Source organism: Psilocybe cubensis, chromosome 8, assembly GCF_017499595.1.
Source record: "Psilocybe cubensis strain MGC-MH-2018 chromosome 8, whole genome shotgun sequence".
NCBI lineage: Eukaryota > Fungi > Basidiomycota > Agaricomycetes > Agaricales > Agrocybaceae > Psilocybe > Psilocybe cubensis.
Genome location: NC_063006.1, coordinates 118,439 through 134,209, shown reverse-complemented (window position 1 = coordinate 134,209; position 15,771 = coordinate 118,439). Strand labels below are relative to the sequence as shown.

The 15,771-nt window shown below is 43.9% G+C and overlaps 2 protein-coding genes across 2 annotated transcripts; both read right to left on the bottom strand.

The window, feature by feature from the left end:
* Positions 1 to 7,687: 7,687 nt before the first annotated feature.
* On the bottom strand, positions 7,688 to 8,055 carry JR316_0008596 (uncharacterized protein; the record flags this gene model as incomplete). The annotated part of the gene is made up of 2 exons (XM_047894309.1): positions 7,688 to 7,798; positions 7,858 to 8,055. 2 exons carry the CDS (start codon positions 8,053 to 8,055, stop codon positions 7,688 to 7,690), a joined length of 309 nt encoding a protein of 102 aa, XP_047745768.1.
* A 1,718-nt stretch (positions 8,056 to 9,773) lies between these two features.
* Positions 9,774 to 14,432, bottom strand: JR316_0008595 (uncharacterized protein; the record flags this gene model as incomplete). Its single annotated transcript, XM_047894308.1, has 11 exons — positions 9,774 to 9,809; positions 9,865 to 12,076; positions 12,119 to 12,461; positions 12,816 to 12,986; positions 13,054 to 13,110; positions 13,166 to 13,297; positions 13,356 to 13,551; positions 13,715 to 13,941; positions 13,997 to 14,103; positions 14,183 to 14,336; positions 14,390 to 14,432. The coding sequence occupies 11 exons, from the start codon at positions 14,430 to 14,432 to the stop codon at positions 9,774 to 9,776; spliced, it is 3,678 nt and encodes a 1,225-aa protein (XP_047745767.1).
* Between the last annotated feature and the right edge of the window lie 1,339 nt (positions 14,433 to 15,771).

The window sequence follows — 15,771 nt, the reverse complement described above, 5'->3', positions numbered from 1 at the left end:
CCAAACCATAAAGAGAGGACGTAAAATTTTGAATCCATAAGGGCGGTACTAGAGTAGCAAAATTGGATGTGGGTCATCCAAGAGTGGCGAGTGATTTTCATTTCAGGTCCGAGAATACCATGCGCTTTGATATTGCCAAAGATATCCGTCATTTGGTTTGAGGTAGTCGAGCCAGAGGGTTCGTTCAATCTACCGACATTAGGAAACTACGCCTTCACTTAAGCGTGTCATGATTGAACTGACGAATCATAGGATCATGCAAAAGACTGACAGTTAGAAGCCTCCGCTGCACTTCATGACATGGCCCTCGCGGTTTGGGATCGACGAAAACTTCGCAGCTCAAGCTTGACTTGAATCATCATCGATCCCTGCGACTGAATCGCGCCTATGCACTAGTAGTCTGGTATATTTATATACAGGGGCACGTACTAAAAAATATTCGCTGTACTTCTAGAGCATGTAAAAGGTTAGAAGCTGTCGTTCGCCAAGAAGGCACACGAATGAGTAGTTAGCTTAGAATCTTATTCTTCTCTTCGGAAAATTCAGGAGGGCAATCGGAACCGACACGAATCCCGCACAGGTTGGTAAATTGTTCCTGTTTGACAATGATAACATACAGGCAGCGAGAGTTCATATCAGAATATATGCATTTCTTGTATAAGCCACCGAGGATGGGCGCGTCCTCAGACGTAGTCAAAGTCATGGAATGAGTAACATCCTGCTGAGGGTCACTTTCATCATGTTGGCGATTAACAGGCATCGTGAATAGAAGACGAATATAGGCCGCAAACGGGATGCAATGCGAAAACCGTGAAACAGCGAGAAGTACGTTTTATTACCGTTTAGATTGGCATGGAGCACAGGAAAGTGGAAAGATCATCAATGGAAATCATCTCCACAAATTTTTAGAGTGAGTGTGCGATGGAATGAGCACTGAGGATAGCAGACCAAAGAAAGATTCGATGCCGATTGCTGATCTCGCCAGTGGAACAGGTATTAGAGAGCGCGAATTCCAACACCAAGAACATTGGGACACGATCAAAAGTGGACCATCCTTAGAGACATGCGTCGGCCGAGAGACCACAACAGAATGACGCTTGGAGACTTGAGAAACATGGATCCAACATGATCAACGACATAGATTCAAGACCGCTGATGTTAACCAGGGCAAAGAACATGAGACGGATTAAAACCCTAGCGCCCTAGCCTTCGCGCATCGACGAAAAGTGGACCAAGAAGCAAGCTTTGTGCAGGAGGAGAAAAGGGCGTTAGAGCAATATGATCCGTCTAGGGAAAAGAGCAAAATCGTGATCGTCTATCGAAACGAATATACGTAGAGCCTGAAACTGGACCAAGGTTGGCCTCGGAAAACGACGTCAGCTCAACATAAAGTGTCTGTATTTTTGTTGGTGGAGATCAACTTTACGCACCTCTGAGGTCTAGAAAAAGTGTAGTTGGTGCATTTCAGGAGTAGTACATGTTAACATGTCAGAGGGGGTGTAGTCCGGAGCAATATTCGATGGAGAGGATATGTTCGAGATGAGTTGACAAAAAAATCCTCCGAGCGTGTTGATCCGGATTGCTAATTTCCCGAGGTTCACGTGACATGATGCATGACTTCGGCCGAGAGCGCGAGCAACAAAGATTTGCCAAAGCCCAGGCAAAGCCGGCGATTACGATTAAGTTGAGGGCTGCTGGACACTTCCAAACGCGTTGAATACTTGTTGTGTTGAATCACGGAATAAATCAGCATTTGAGTACACGATAGCTGGTAATTGTGTATACGCCGGGACAGGAAGGTTGTCGAAAGTGTGATAACAGCGCAATGTGCTAAAGAGGACCTTCTCAATTGACAGCACAAATAGAACATCCTGGGCACAAGTATTTCAGTTCCCCGTAGAAAGGTATGAAAATTGGAAATACTGTGGAGAGTGTAGGTCTTCTATGGAATACATGATAGAAGGGTGCCGGACCTCGTTCTTGATCTAGGTGGCGTGTCGATTCAGGGTTCGCTTTTTGTTGATATATAAAGTTATATCTGTAACAATTCTTAATTCACTACTGTACGGTGGAGCCTTAATCTGCTAGAAACACGTCATTTTTACGATTGTTCATTATTTATTTCGATATCGTCACTTCTTCTTATCGTCACTGGTACCTCAATATCGTCACTGTTCTTATCAACAGGTGTAGTGGGGTAGTTCTCGCTGGCTCTCATGCTTCTGCTTTGTCTGATTCTTGACTGAGAGTCGTTGAAACGCATTGAAGATGTATTTGTGATTGTTGGAGTGGATTCGGTGCCAGCCGTACGAGAAGTTGTCACAGCGAGTCTTGCTACCATCACAGTCGGCGACATGCACTGTGGATATACATTTCAGATAAGGTCTTCATATTAATCTAAAAATCAAAGGATCATACCGCAATTACGGTCAACACCTGCTGAACGTAGTATTGCACCTCGATCAACGGAGAGTCGATGAGGTTGAAAAACGGGCAGATCACGATGACACCGTACAATAAGAGGATCAGAGAGTAAACCGCAGAGGATTCGATTATCGTCACTATGATCCGGTGGTAAATATTCCGCTGCCGCGTACTGATCTGCGGATTGTACGAGATTCTGACTGCTATGAGGAGCGTAGTGATGACTGTTGTGCCGGCTGAAATGAGCACGAAGGATCCAGATATGTTATTGGTTAGTTGTCCATTTCCATTGTTTTGTAGCTGTCCGTCCGAGGCTTCCAGTATTGTAAAAGATATTGCTAAAGCTACAGATATCTCCGCTATTAGTACAAGGTTATGGATATAATCTTTTCAAAGTCATTACCAATTTCGGCAAGGAGAAAGAGAAATAGAGCAGCTACTATCCTAACAGACCTCCCCCAAACGTGATAACATCTCCATATCTGTTCAAACGCATTAAGACTCTCCAAGAATATACGGATATAAAACGCACCAAAACCCAATCAGAAACTATAAAGGTCGCATTAAAGAACACGTCAATTGGTATGACCACCCGAATCGGAGCGTCGAGAGAAGACAGAAACATGGAATAGCGAGTGTCGCCAAGTGCAATGATTGTCCAGTCGAGGTAGTACCAGTCCACCAGAATGTCTCCCAAGCATACAAAGTATAGGACTGTCAGTGTGCTCTGAACCATGCGGCGGCTTGCATTGGATGTTTTGTTCAATGCTGTATTGATATTTAATGGATATTTGAATGGAAGTTGCATTTTAGTGACGTACAGTAGAGATACATTGTTCCAGCATATACTATGGTATAGATCCCTATAAAATGTCAATACGTCACGGCAAGATCCTTCTGAGACTAAATATTACCCATCAGTAGATTTTGCAGCATAATGCTGTTGAGGAATGCGCTGATAACGCGTTTCTGAGTGTCTAGTGAAGGAAGTTCTGCGTCGAGGGGAAGCATGGCCGGCGAGAGAGGCAGGGTGGAAAAAGAGGATACCAAGGGAGGTGCATGTTATGTTTCTATTGGCGAAGCAAAATATATGGCACTGTTCACGTAAAGGGAAAGACATATCCCATGTTGAGAAGTGCCAAAGGCGTTGGTGGGTGTGATCCAAAGATAACTACACGTATTTCTAATCCAGGCGGATCACACTTATCAATAAGGTACAGGATATTCATAACGATATTAGCGACATGAATGCCTGTGGGTACCTTTCACTATCGGTCATACAATATGCTGGTATGAAACGCCATCGCTGTGACTCCGTACTCTTGCTTAGAGAAATTATCAGTTATTTGTCGAACCATAACAAGTCCGAGGAGATTTAGAGTTTCGTGTGAACCCAGCCAGTTTTCTGGTCACCAACGTCCTGTCCTATAGCTTCCTTTAATTAAGTTTTCAGTGGGCCAATAACGACACGGGAAACATGCACTGATTTCACCTGATACTCTCAATAGGTAGAACATGTCAAGTCATGGAAAGGAACTTAGAATGGTCGTGGATAACTGGTTGCTTATCGACAAATGTATTCCATGCCACGCTGTTTCCAGCTCCTGCCTTGTAAACGGTGCTTCATCAAACGGTCACTATGTTGAGCAGTTTCTCTGTCAGAGACAGCACTCGGCACAGACTGCCGTATATTCTTTCATTCCCACCCCCTTTTTTCTGCATCGATTTCAAGACGGAGGCACGTGAATGTGTAGCTGACAGTCTTGTGTTCTCATTACTTATCATGTGTCAAATTTTCAGCAGTTATTTAAAGGGTCTATGCATTCGTATAGAATACCAGCATCAAAGACGTGTTGTTTTAGAACTAGTTCGTCAAAGTCATTTGTGTAATATTTTCTCAACTCCAGTTAACCGCAGAAGCGTTTTTGTCAAGAGATATATCCGAGGCTTACTACCTACTCTGTCTTAATGACCAACTGTCGGTGCTTATATATTGCGGGTTCATTTATTTATATACATTCGTATAGAATCAAACTTCAGGCAGGGAAAAAGAGATTTGGCATATGGGTGAGGTATCACGGTAATTTATATTGCTGGTGCCACTCCCTATGCTGGGGGTGCATGGGTGAGGACGGGGTTGGGTAGAAATTCAGAGGTGTGTGATTGGATTGAAATTCATGCTGTATAATGATTTGTTCAATATCAGCGTTTCCTTGCAGCAGTCTGCCTGCAGATCTATGGCTTTGTGTCAACCACCAAGTGCCCAAATCTAGAACCTACTTCCAAGAAATCCCTGAAGGAACGGTGGTGAAAGGACAGCCAACCCGGATGGACAATCTGTCTAGAATTTCAAGGCATATATAGGTTAAGAAACGTGTGGAGGGAAGAATGAGCCATTGTATCAGTCTCTGGATTCGGAATACACCCGAGAAAAACGTCGACGAAGCAGAGAATGCAATCCAATAGTACGCGACACCGATCCAATTGACGATTGAGGATGCAGGGTGGATCAGGCAGGTATCCCTCGGCGAAAGCGCAAAGTCATGATGCTCGAAATTGTGATGTGGTCGTAACTTGAACACGAAGCGTAAGTCCTGCATGTCGATATTGTAGCACTAGGCACACGGTATACAGCATTCCCACACAGCATAATCCAAGTGTACCGGCACCAGCACAAGTCAAAGGTCAGATGGTAAGCAAAGACACAGAGAAGGGAATGAGATATGAGCGATACGGCGGACATGTAATTTGTCTGCCTGTGGTCAACAACAGAAAATATGCGTAGGCACACACACACACACACACACACACGCTCGGTTTCATAGTTGATCCATCGCCGTATGTTTGAAGAAGCACCAGCTCATGTGGAGCGTCACCATTGTATGGCAGAGGGATGGGGAATGATAGCGGGGTGTGGTGTTCCTGAAGTAGTTCATAGACTCCAAGCCACAGCCGGATACAAAAACACGTATGTGCGGCTTGTCCGGCTTGTCAGTCCCTAGCACGACACGGGGGGGTCAAAGAGGAAAGAACACAAGCTAAGTGGTCGACGATAAAGACCAGAGCGACATGTCATCAGAGGCGAACAAAACCAGAATTGCAGTGAGCGTTGTGAGCCGCCGCAAAGGGCTAACCAGTCGCTATCACGCGATGAACACTGTGTGCAAGAGAGGTTGGGTTGTGTTGGTCCAACTTCTCTTTTCGGTGGTATCAGTTAGGGTTCAGCGCCTCTGCAAGTTCCCCACAATCTATGCTATAGCAGGGGCACAACGACAGCATCTCTTCACGGGAGGAAGGGTGGTAAAAGGGTCAAGAAACGGTCAAAGTTGCGGAAGCAGAGGTGGAGGCGTGGAGGTAGTCAAGACACATCGAGAGTACAACTGATCGTCACCATTGATTGAAATAAGATGCTATGAAACTCACTCAATAACTCGCGCTGCGTACCACCGTCAGTCGGTTCATACATTTCACTAATCTCCGCTGACTTCCGCGAGTGATGGTTTGGCCGAGGGACGAGACTGTTGTCGCTGTCTTTTGGGATGTTAAATGAGATATAGGGATAGAGCGGGGCCACTGTTGCACGAGAGGTTTTGTGTTGCTTTGCTCGAAATGACAACTTGCACTTCGTATTCATTCTGGGAGCAATACGCGTGAATTTCAGCGCATACAACTAGGATTGAATTGAGATGTCACAAGTCTGTCCATGTCATGCGTGGATGATGGGCCGGTGAGGAGAATACAATGGTCAGGGAGGGACGGATGAAGTGGGTTGTGGAGAATATACACCTGGTGAAAGAAAATAAGTTCAGGAGGGCAAAGACAAGGACAAGGGAGACTCAGAGGCAGTGTATGTGAATAGTGTGAAGCAGGTCGAGATGATGACTGTAGCAAGGAACACGACGTAGCTTTGGTAGGCAAGTAACGAATGTATCTTGCAATTCTCAAACACATCATCCAGCCCACCCGCCCCCACACCATTTCCTTAACACCCCGACTTCCTACAAACAACGTATGCCCTCATATTGAGGCTTAGGAATCTCGCACGTAGAGTGCGGCGGGCAACAGGTGCGCGGGTGGACGGAGAAATTGATACGGGAAGGCGATTGATGACATGGTTGCCAATAGAGTGGGCATAGAGAAGACGGGTTGGTCAACGTAAGAGAGATTTTAACGTGGAGTTTGTGCGTTGTCGCAGGTACCATTTTGTGTATACACCAATTATCCCCTGCAAATGTGAAGAGACTGTGGTGCTTTTTACAGCAAAGAAAGAGCCTAGACAAAGGAGTTCAAAGCAGACATATAAGTTACAATAAGACAAGAACCAAAAGGGGACGCACTAAAAACGAAGAATTGTTCATGGAGATGAAGCTGTTGGAAGCAAGACGAGATGAACGAGACAACGTTTTTTGCCGATTAGTCGGCCGGTGATGTTCGCACGCTCGGGCTACTCCAGCCAGCGTTTGTGTTGCCTTCTGGGGCCTTTTTAGTTGGCGCGCTGCACACACTTTATACAGGACGAACTAAATGGGTTTCCAGAAGCAGAAAGTATGAATACTAGGGCATACATAAATCAACGTAGCTGTATCATCAGCACCACGCACCCCAGCCTCCACAATGCGCAGTATGAGATTGTGGTTAAAAATGGGTGAGGTGTTGGTGAATCAGGTACAGAGTTTCAGTAAGGTTTTGCATCAGCGTCCTTGGAGCGCAGGGGGAAGGGTTGTATTGTGTGTTTTGGACATCTTTTATCCCTCCTTTTCACTCATCCATGGAACTTATCCGTGTAGCATCTTTGTAAGAGCCTTTGGGCGTCTAATCAAATATTGCAGGCTATCGATAATATCCACCACTCCCTCTGTAAACTTTATTGTCAATGATTGTTTGCTGAATGGAAGAGACTCAGCTGTTACGCAGATTTTTTTGTGCACTCAACCTTACATTGATATCTTTACTATCAAAGTTTTTTACTTACTATTGTCTGTAATTTGTGGGCACCAGGAAATCAGCGTGGTTAGCCCGCGTGCGACCTATTTTTGCGTGCCACGCATAAATGCGAATCAGCAAATTTGCGTGTCTTTCACACAACTTTGCGTGCAAAATGCTACATGTTGCGTGTGCATGATATGTAAATGCGTGCAGCTTTGTTGAGGTAGCGTGCTATTTGCGTGTAAAATTCTGTATAAAATTCACATGAAGAGCAGTGTATATTAGGCTATTTTCTGCAAGAAATGTAGTATGCTACGGATCCAGTTGTACTAAATAATTAATGATCATCCCATTTCCTTTTCTTTGGAATAAGCCGAGGCGTAGAACGAGGTCTCTTGGGCTGTGCTTCTACCTTCATTTTGGGCTGATCAATGTACTTTGAACCCGGCTTCATACAAAGATATAAAAACATGATCATACTATCAAAAGATTGTAATGAACACATACCAGTATCTCATCTTCATTGACCTCTTGGTATCCAATGAACCAATCTCTGCATAAATAAGGCTTCCAGTCATCTTCGTGGTTTCCAACATCTAATCCCCATTGATAGTTTCCAGAAATTCCGGCACGCAAAGAATTTTCAAACATCTCCTCTTCTAGGAAAGAGAGACATTCCAGATCAATGTCGGTCCGTTCAAACATTTTAAGTGGATTTGGACTGCATTGTACGTCCCAAGCACAATCAAGAAGCGAGTTGTCAACCTTCTGCTGACTTTTCCAAATGAGAGATGTTATGTAGACCGTGTGTATGGGCCAAAGACAGAAGAGAAACCCAGTATCGTCTAACCTTTCGGTCCTCGTGATCTTAGGTTCAAACCAATTGGATATTTTTGCTCTTTCAATGACTGTGAGTGGACCGGTGTATGGTGTGATAGTTTTGAAGATATCCTTATTCTTGCTTTCAAGTTTCCAGCCAACCTTTTGCAGGAAAAAGCTTTGAATCAACTTTTTCTGGGTCACATAGAAGGTTGTACAGTATCTTCTTTGCTGGTGTGAGAGCCTTGTCTACTTCACATTAATTAGGAGTTGTTGATGCATCTGATAGTATATCATTTTCTGTGGGATCTGCTATGCTTGTTCCCATTTTCCGAGCTACAACTATGTGAGTATGTGTAGGACTGTTTCAGCCACATAATTTAACTGATCTCGATCTGACGACGTCCGTATCTATCACCCCACAAAGAAGGAACATGAATCCCAAACAGAAAAATAACTACATACCACAATATACTCTTTAACGAGTTCATTGACATTGAGTTTCAAATTTTTAATTTATTTGAGATCTTTAAAACACTCAACTTCAATGCCAAGGTCAAAGTTCAATATATCTAATGGTACATCCAGACATATTTTTGCAGTAAAATACTCCAAAACGCATTATTTCATACTAGCGTGCAAGAATAATTTGCTTGCGGGGCCATCGCGTGCAGATTACAACTGTATGCGTGTCGATTGCACGCACTTAATTGGGTTGCGTGCTATTGCGTGCCGTCGCGTGCCATCGCGTTAACGTGGGAAAGTGGGTCGCGTGCTGCTTGCGTGGCAAATGCGTGCGATTTAGTGCACCTAGCGTGCTGTGGTGTCACGCTGGTGGTCGTTCAACAACATAAGTTGCATGTCAAAAAGACAAAATTGACATTTTTCTTAAAGTTCACAATTTGATCGGATATTACCGATCATAAACCGTTGCCGATTTTATTGCCGACTATTGGTTGCGGAGTCGGAGATTGTTGCGAGGCACATGCCGAAGGACACGGCATACCAAACCATCCCTCGAGTTCATTGTTTGTATGGTCCCTGTAACAACAAAATATTTCATTGAAGTTCTACTGGTTCCAAGCCTCAAAGATCTAAACTTACCATGTATTGTAGACTTTTAAAGGAATATGTGTTGATTAATTCAAATACAGTATAACCATGTAATAATCTCTACATCCTACCTGGTTGATACCTGTCACAGTGGTACAAGGCTGAACATGGAATTAATGTAATACAAGGGCATACTATCAATACGTTATTACACACCAAACAATTGTAAATGAACGCTAACAACCACTGTTGCATTGCAATCCTACGTGTGACACATCTGTGACATTGCGTGCACATCAATATGCGTGCAGAACACAGTTGTTGCGCAAAAATGCGTGTCACGCAGGCACACGCAAAAACGCACGCACGCGAGCAGTCACGCTGATTTCTGTATGCCCGTAATTTGTGTATGATTTCCTCACTGTATAAGGTAAACGCTTCATCTGGCTGTCAATTTCCGACATGAGAAACAGATAATTTGTATAGTATTTATTTAGATGTACAGCAAATTGGTGAAATGTTAACTAAGGCCGAAGCTGACACCTTATTGCTCAGTTTTCAGGCATAATTTGAAGTGGGTTTGATATCTATAAATAATAGTCACAAGGGTAGAAGACAACTTTATGAAAAATACAAACTTACACTTTCTTTATGTGCAGAGTAAGCAATACAAAGTTCTACCTGAAGGGCGGGATTGCTAATACAATCCAGATAATCCAGTGAGGTTACTTTAGCACCGTGGCTCAAGAGCAATTGAATGACTTTTTCGTGGTTTTTGGAACATGCTGCCTGGAGTGCAGTGCCAAACTTGCCACCCAGAACATTGACATCTGCACCATGCTGCAGGAGGGTTTCAACTACCGAATTAAAGCCTATATAGGATGCCACCTGGAGTGCAGTGCCATAACTGCCACCCAGAACATTGGCATCTGCACCATGCTGCAGGAGGGTTTCAACTACCAATTCATAGCCCGCATAAGATGCTATCTGGAGTGCAGTTCCAAACTTGCCACCCAGAATATTGGCATCTGCCCCATGCTTTAGGAGGGTTTCAACCACCGATTCATATCCCATATAGGATGCTACCTGTAGTGCAGTGCCATACTCACCACACACAATATTGACCTCTGCACCATGCTTTAGGAGGGTTTCAACTACCAATTTAGAGCCCTTATAGGATGCCAGCTGGAGGGCAGTGCCATACTCACCATCCACAGCATTGACATCTGCACCATGCTTTAGGAGGGTTTCAACTACCAATTCATAGCCCCAAAAGGATGCCGCCTGGAGTGCAGTTCCGTCATCACCACCCACAATGTTGACATCTGCACCATACTGCAGGAGGGTTTCAACCACCAATCTATGCCCCATATAGCATGCCGCCTGGAGTGCAGTGCCATACTTGCCACCCACAACATTGACATCTGCACCATGCTGCAGAAGAATTTCAACCAACAATTTATGGCCCATATAGGATGCCGCCTGGAGTGCAGTTCCGTCATCACCACCCACAATGTTGACATCTGCACCATACTGCAGGAGGGTTTCAACCACCAATCTATGCCCCATATAGCATGCCGCCTGGACTGCAGTGCCATACTTGCCACCCACAACATTGACATCTGCACCATGCTGCAGAAGAATTTCAACCAACAATTTATGGCCCATATAGGATGCCGCCTGGAGTGCAGTTCCGTCATCACCACCCACAATGTTGACATCTGCACCATACTGCAGGAGGGTTTCAACCACCAATCTATGCCCCATATAGCATGCCGCCTGGACTGCAGTGCCATACTTGCCACCCACAACATTGACATCTGCACCATGCTGCAGAAGAATTTCAACCAACAATTTATGGCCCATATAGGATGCCGCCTGGAGTGCAGTGCCATAAGTACCAAACACAACATTGATGTCTGCACCATGCTGCAGCAGGGTTTCAACCACCAATCCATATCCCATACAGGATGCTGCCTGCAGGGCATCACTATACTTCCCATTTACCCTTTCCTGGTGTAGATTTTTTCCATCCATGGATTTCTTTGTTAGGATTATATCATTCACCTCTTTCAATAGGACTTCCACGACACCACAAAGGCCTAGGACTGATGCCTGGCAAATCATTCTAGACTCGGCTGTTTTAGTCTTCAACTCTTTATTATACAGGATATTGATTACTTGGTTGTTAAATCCTGTAGAATCTCCAAGTCTTAAGAGAGAGATTACCAGCTTGCATACAATGTTGTCTTTGTCTACACCCTGGCATTGGACATATGAATGCCAGTGTCTTATAGCATGGGATTGGAGTGGGAAGTTGGAAGGGCCAAGGTTGTTGATATTAAGGGTGGCGGCATAAGTCTCCAAAAGATACGATAGCAATGTTTTTGAGATTTCAATTTGAGACGTGGTCTTGGCCAGGTGAAACACGTCTTGGACATGACTAGACATAAGGTATTCCTTCACCGAAAAATGGGACAGCTTGATATAGTCCTTGTTCTGGTTGTGTGATTTGACATTTCTTACTGTCACTACTAGTCCCCCACATAGCTCGAGGACATCAATAGGATTGAAATATCGTTTGTTGGAATTGTAAACTGGCTCATTTTCTGGAGTGAATTCAACTGTAATAATTTCGGCAAGTTCCTCAAGTGTTATGTCTCTTATGGAGAATGCAAGAAACTGAAGAAATCTTCGAAGATCCAAAGCCTTTTTGGAGTCGCATTTACGCAGAATTCGTCCATATATCTCATCAAGATCCTTTGGCAACTCAGTCAATGTTGTCTCCAACATGGCCAGATTTGAACATTTTTCCACCTCGGCTAGCATCAGTGCAATGTATCGAAATCTTGGGCTATTATCAGTATCATTGTCAAATGGAAAGGATAGAGCTTACGATCCGTCGGCACAATCCAGTAATTTACGCTCTATTTCAGACCGATAATTTTCATTGAGTTGCTGTAGTTTGCCCAATTTCATCTTCTCCCTGATGTACCCCTCAACATCATTGTTTTCAGAGTTAAGGACGTCGATGTGGTCACCCCCAAGATCATGAAAAACACTGCTGATATCTGTCTCATGTCGACTTGTGATTATCAGATGAATGTTGGTTTGCCCATGGAACTTGGTAAGGAGTTTTTGGATCCAATTAAGAGTCCTTTGGCGATCCAAGCACTCGTCCAGCGCATCAATGGCCATGAAAACATCATCAAATCCCTCCATGATCCTTTGCAGTGTTTCTTCCAATTGTTCATCCAATGGTTACAAAGACCCACATTTTGTGTAAAGGTTGACCAAGTCTTGTGGAATTCCTCCATGGCGGAAATCAGATAGCTGGTGAATCAGAGATCGTATGAAGTTCATATGTAGCTGCAAATCTGTCTTTCCATCTCGTGCATCAAAGAAAAAATAACAAATTCCAGTCGTAGAATTGGCGTCCGGGAGTTTCTTGATAATTAAGGACCTAAGTAACTCATGAATTAACTTGTCATTTATCTGCAAAACCTTGGTTCATACATTAAAATTGTCTTTCCGCATCCCGCTATTCTCCCCCAATCAATGACATCCTCATGTTATAGCATAAGGATACTTACCTTTTCCATAGACCCATATAAAGCCAGAATGGTGTAACCATTGTCCAAATCTCTCATCCTCAAGAAACCAGGAACATGTTTCTCCTTGACGCTTTTTATTGGCTTCATTGTAGTTTTGGGAAAAGTTGAGTGGGGGGGCGGAATGCCATAGCCACTCAATAATCTTTTTTTCTTCATTTTATTAAGTTTAAAGCTGGTATTAGACGCGTATAAAGAACAAAAAGTGACAATCACATACCTAGGGCATCGTCCTTGACCTTGGTAACCTCTTTCTTTACATCCTTCATCATATCCTCTGCAGCACAAATTTAATTCAACAACAAATTTTATTAAACATGGAATACACATACGATTTTCTTTAACAGCCTTATTCATCTCAAGCTGTACTCGCTCATAGAATCTCTCCTTGAGAGCTAGGAATTTACTTTGGCACTCCTTGATACGTTTTCCCAGATTACCGGTGCTTAACGTCAATGTCCTTTCTGTGTACAAACGTCAAACATCAATTGGAATTATCGATGCAAGGCTTGAGAAAATTACCATTGTAAGGCAATTGAGTGTACTTGTGGATGATTGACGCAACCTGCAAGGAATGCTGTCCAATTTCCTGGATTATGTCGACCGCCTCTGGGATTTTTGGCAGGTCGAGTTTCTCGTTTGCAGTAGCAAGCATCTCACGTAAATTTTCTGCCAACTCTCGGATTGATTGGTCTCGGATCTCCGTTTCCTGTGTATCCTGTTATAAAGACAGATTAATTTGTATACCTTGTACATATGAAGGATCATACATCGTAGATAGTTGAAATAAATTTCCATGATATCTTGAGTATCGGATGCGCCTAATTGTAGGGTCAATAAATGAGTTTTCAGTAACACTATGCCAGCTACAATTCACTCACATCAGCAAAGGTATCCATCATGGTCTTCGTACTCTTCAGCACAGGCCCAAGGACTGACAATACCTGTTTGGTAACGCCGTCGATGTCTTTCAGATTGGCAACATCGTGCTCAACCTTCTTCATGAAGTCCGAGATGAACTCATTCGGTGTCTCTGACAGAAAAAGAGACATTTTGATCTCTGCAACACTTTGATCCTTTTTATCTTTCAATGCGAATGATGTGGAACCTGTAGGTAACATTTTCAATATAAAATATCCCAATTGTAAGATCATAATACACACCGTTGTCGAGCAACTGCACAATTTGTTCCTCAAATTGTGCTACGTGCACCTGGAACTGACGGAATTTGCCTATGGCGGTGCTTTTGAACCCGCGATAGAGTTCAATTCTGACTACCGAGGAAGGTGAGAAATGACTGAGACGCAACTAAGCGACATAACCAACCAAAATTGACTGAAAGCGCTCACATCTTGGTACCCAGATCCCATTTCCACGTAAGCTTCCCAGAATGAGCCTTGATTTTATCCGATTTGATGATTTCTTGGTTGTCGACGTAGATCTGAACCCAATAAGATGATCGATTTCTATTGCCATTCAATATATCGCCTTTGATATCGATGTCTAGATAGCAAATTAGTGCATTTATTGGCAACAAATGTCGGCTACTCTCTTACGAGATAGAATTCCACTTAGGAGAAGGTGGTTTCCGGGAGGCATACTCAGCTAGACGGAGGGAAATACAGGTAGGCAAGAAATATGTGTGGGGGGAGGTGGAAGCTAGAGGGGAAGGAGGGAAGGCGAGGAAGGCCCGTAGCGAGGGTGGGAGACCTACACGCAGGCTGTGTTGGTCATGAGGATACCTCGAGGCGATGCTCACCCGTTCATTTTTAAGTTATGTCGCACGGCATATTTTTATTCTTTCTGTGAGAAACCGAGTTGCAATGTACTATAAACTGTATCTCAAAGCAATAGTGAATTTTTGCTCTACACCAAGGAATACATAAGGATACTGGTCTCTACAATAACCCTAGTATCACGGTAGGAAAGCTTCACGGCGTGCAAAACTTGCGGTCAATTGAGACGGGCGGTGGACAGCGGCCTGTGTGATTTTGGTGAGTATATATAGCCACAACGTATTATCTATTGTTGTGGGGGGAGACACACATGTCATCGAGGATGCCGAGATGAAGCGACCGGGAGACAGTGGCAGGGAGAAATTGAGGGGATGAGGTCGAATAATTTTAGGACGGGGCATGTTTTCATGTTAGTCCTGTGACACGGTATGGGTAGACAGTAATCACCGTGTAATAACCTCGAAATGTACAACTTGAAATGGAACTTTGCGTGTTCCAAACCTAGTTAGTAACATAATCCTGCAGATTCTACGCTCATTGTTCACACTATGCAGTGCATATTGCTTGCTTAAAAAGCGGGGATGAGTGGTACTGCTGATATTGAGGTTAGGATAAGCAACCCGTGTAAATCAGCCTCGGACTCACCCTCTGCATTTACATCTCCTTATATGTCCCTCCTGCACACAAACACCCAAATCCACACACCCACACACCAGCGACCGAAACAGGTGTCCATCAGTATACAACCGCCAAATGCAAATGCGCCACAACAAGTACAAGACTCGCCGCACGCACCGTTGAAGACGCTCATTGTTTGAAGTGAGCAATGTGCATAAGCTGGTGCGATGTGATAGGACAACCCGAGCGTCAAAATCGCACTGTGTGATATACGTGACACAGCAAGATGTATGACTCAAAGTCGGCTTCATGCCGTGAACATATATTGCAAAAATGCAACAATTGAGGACTGAAGAACATACCATTTATTCCGCCTCTCAACAACCCACGTTCTTAACAATGAGAATATTCGTGATACTTTTCAAAGCGCGCACCATGCACCAACCTGGATGCCTGCAGGACGTTGCAGGCAATGCCACAAATTTTTTGCAGAACCCTGCCAGCTGAATGAGAGGACATATGAGATGAGCGGGATAAGGAGGGAGGGGAAGCAAGAGGAAGAGTTAGTGGTGGTTATATACAAT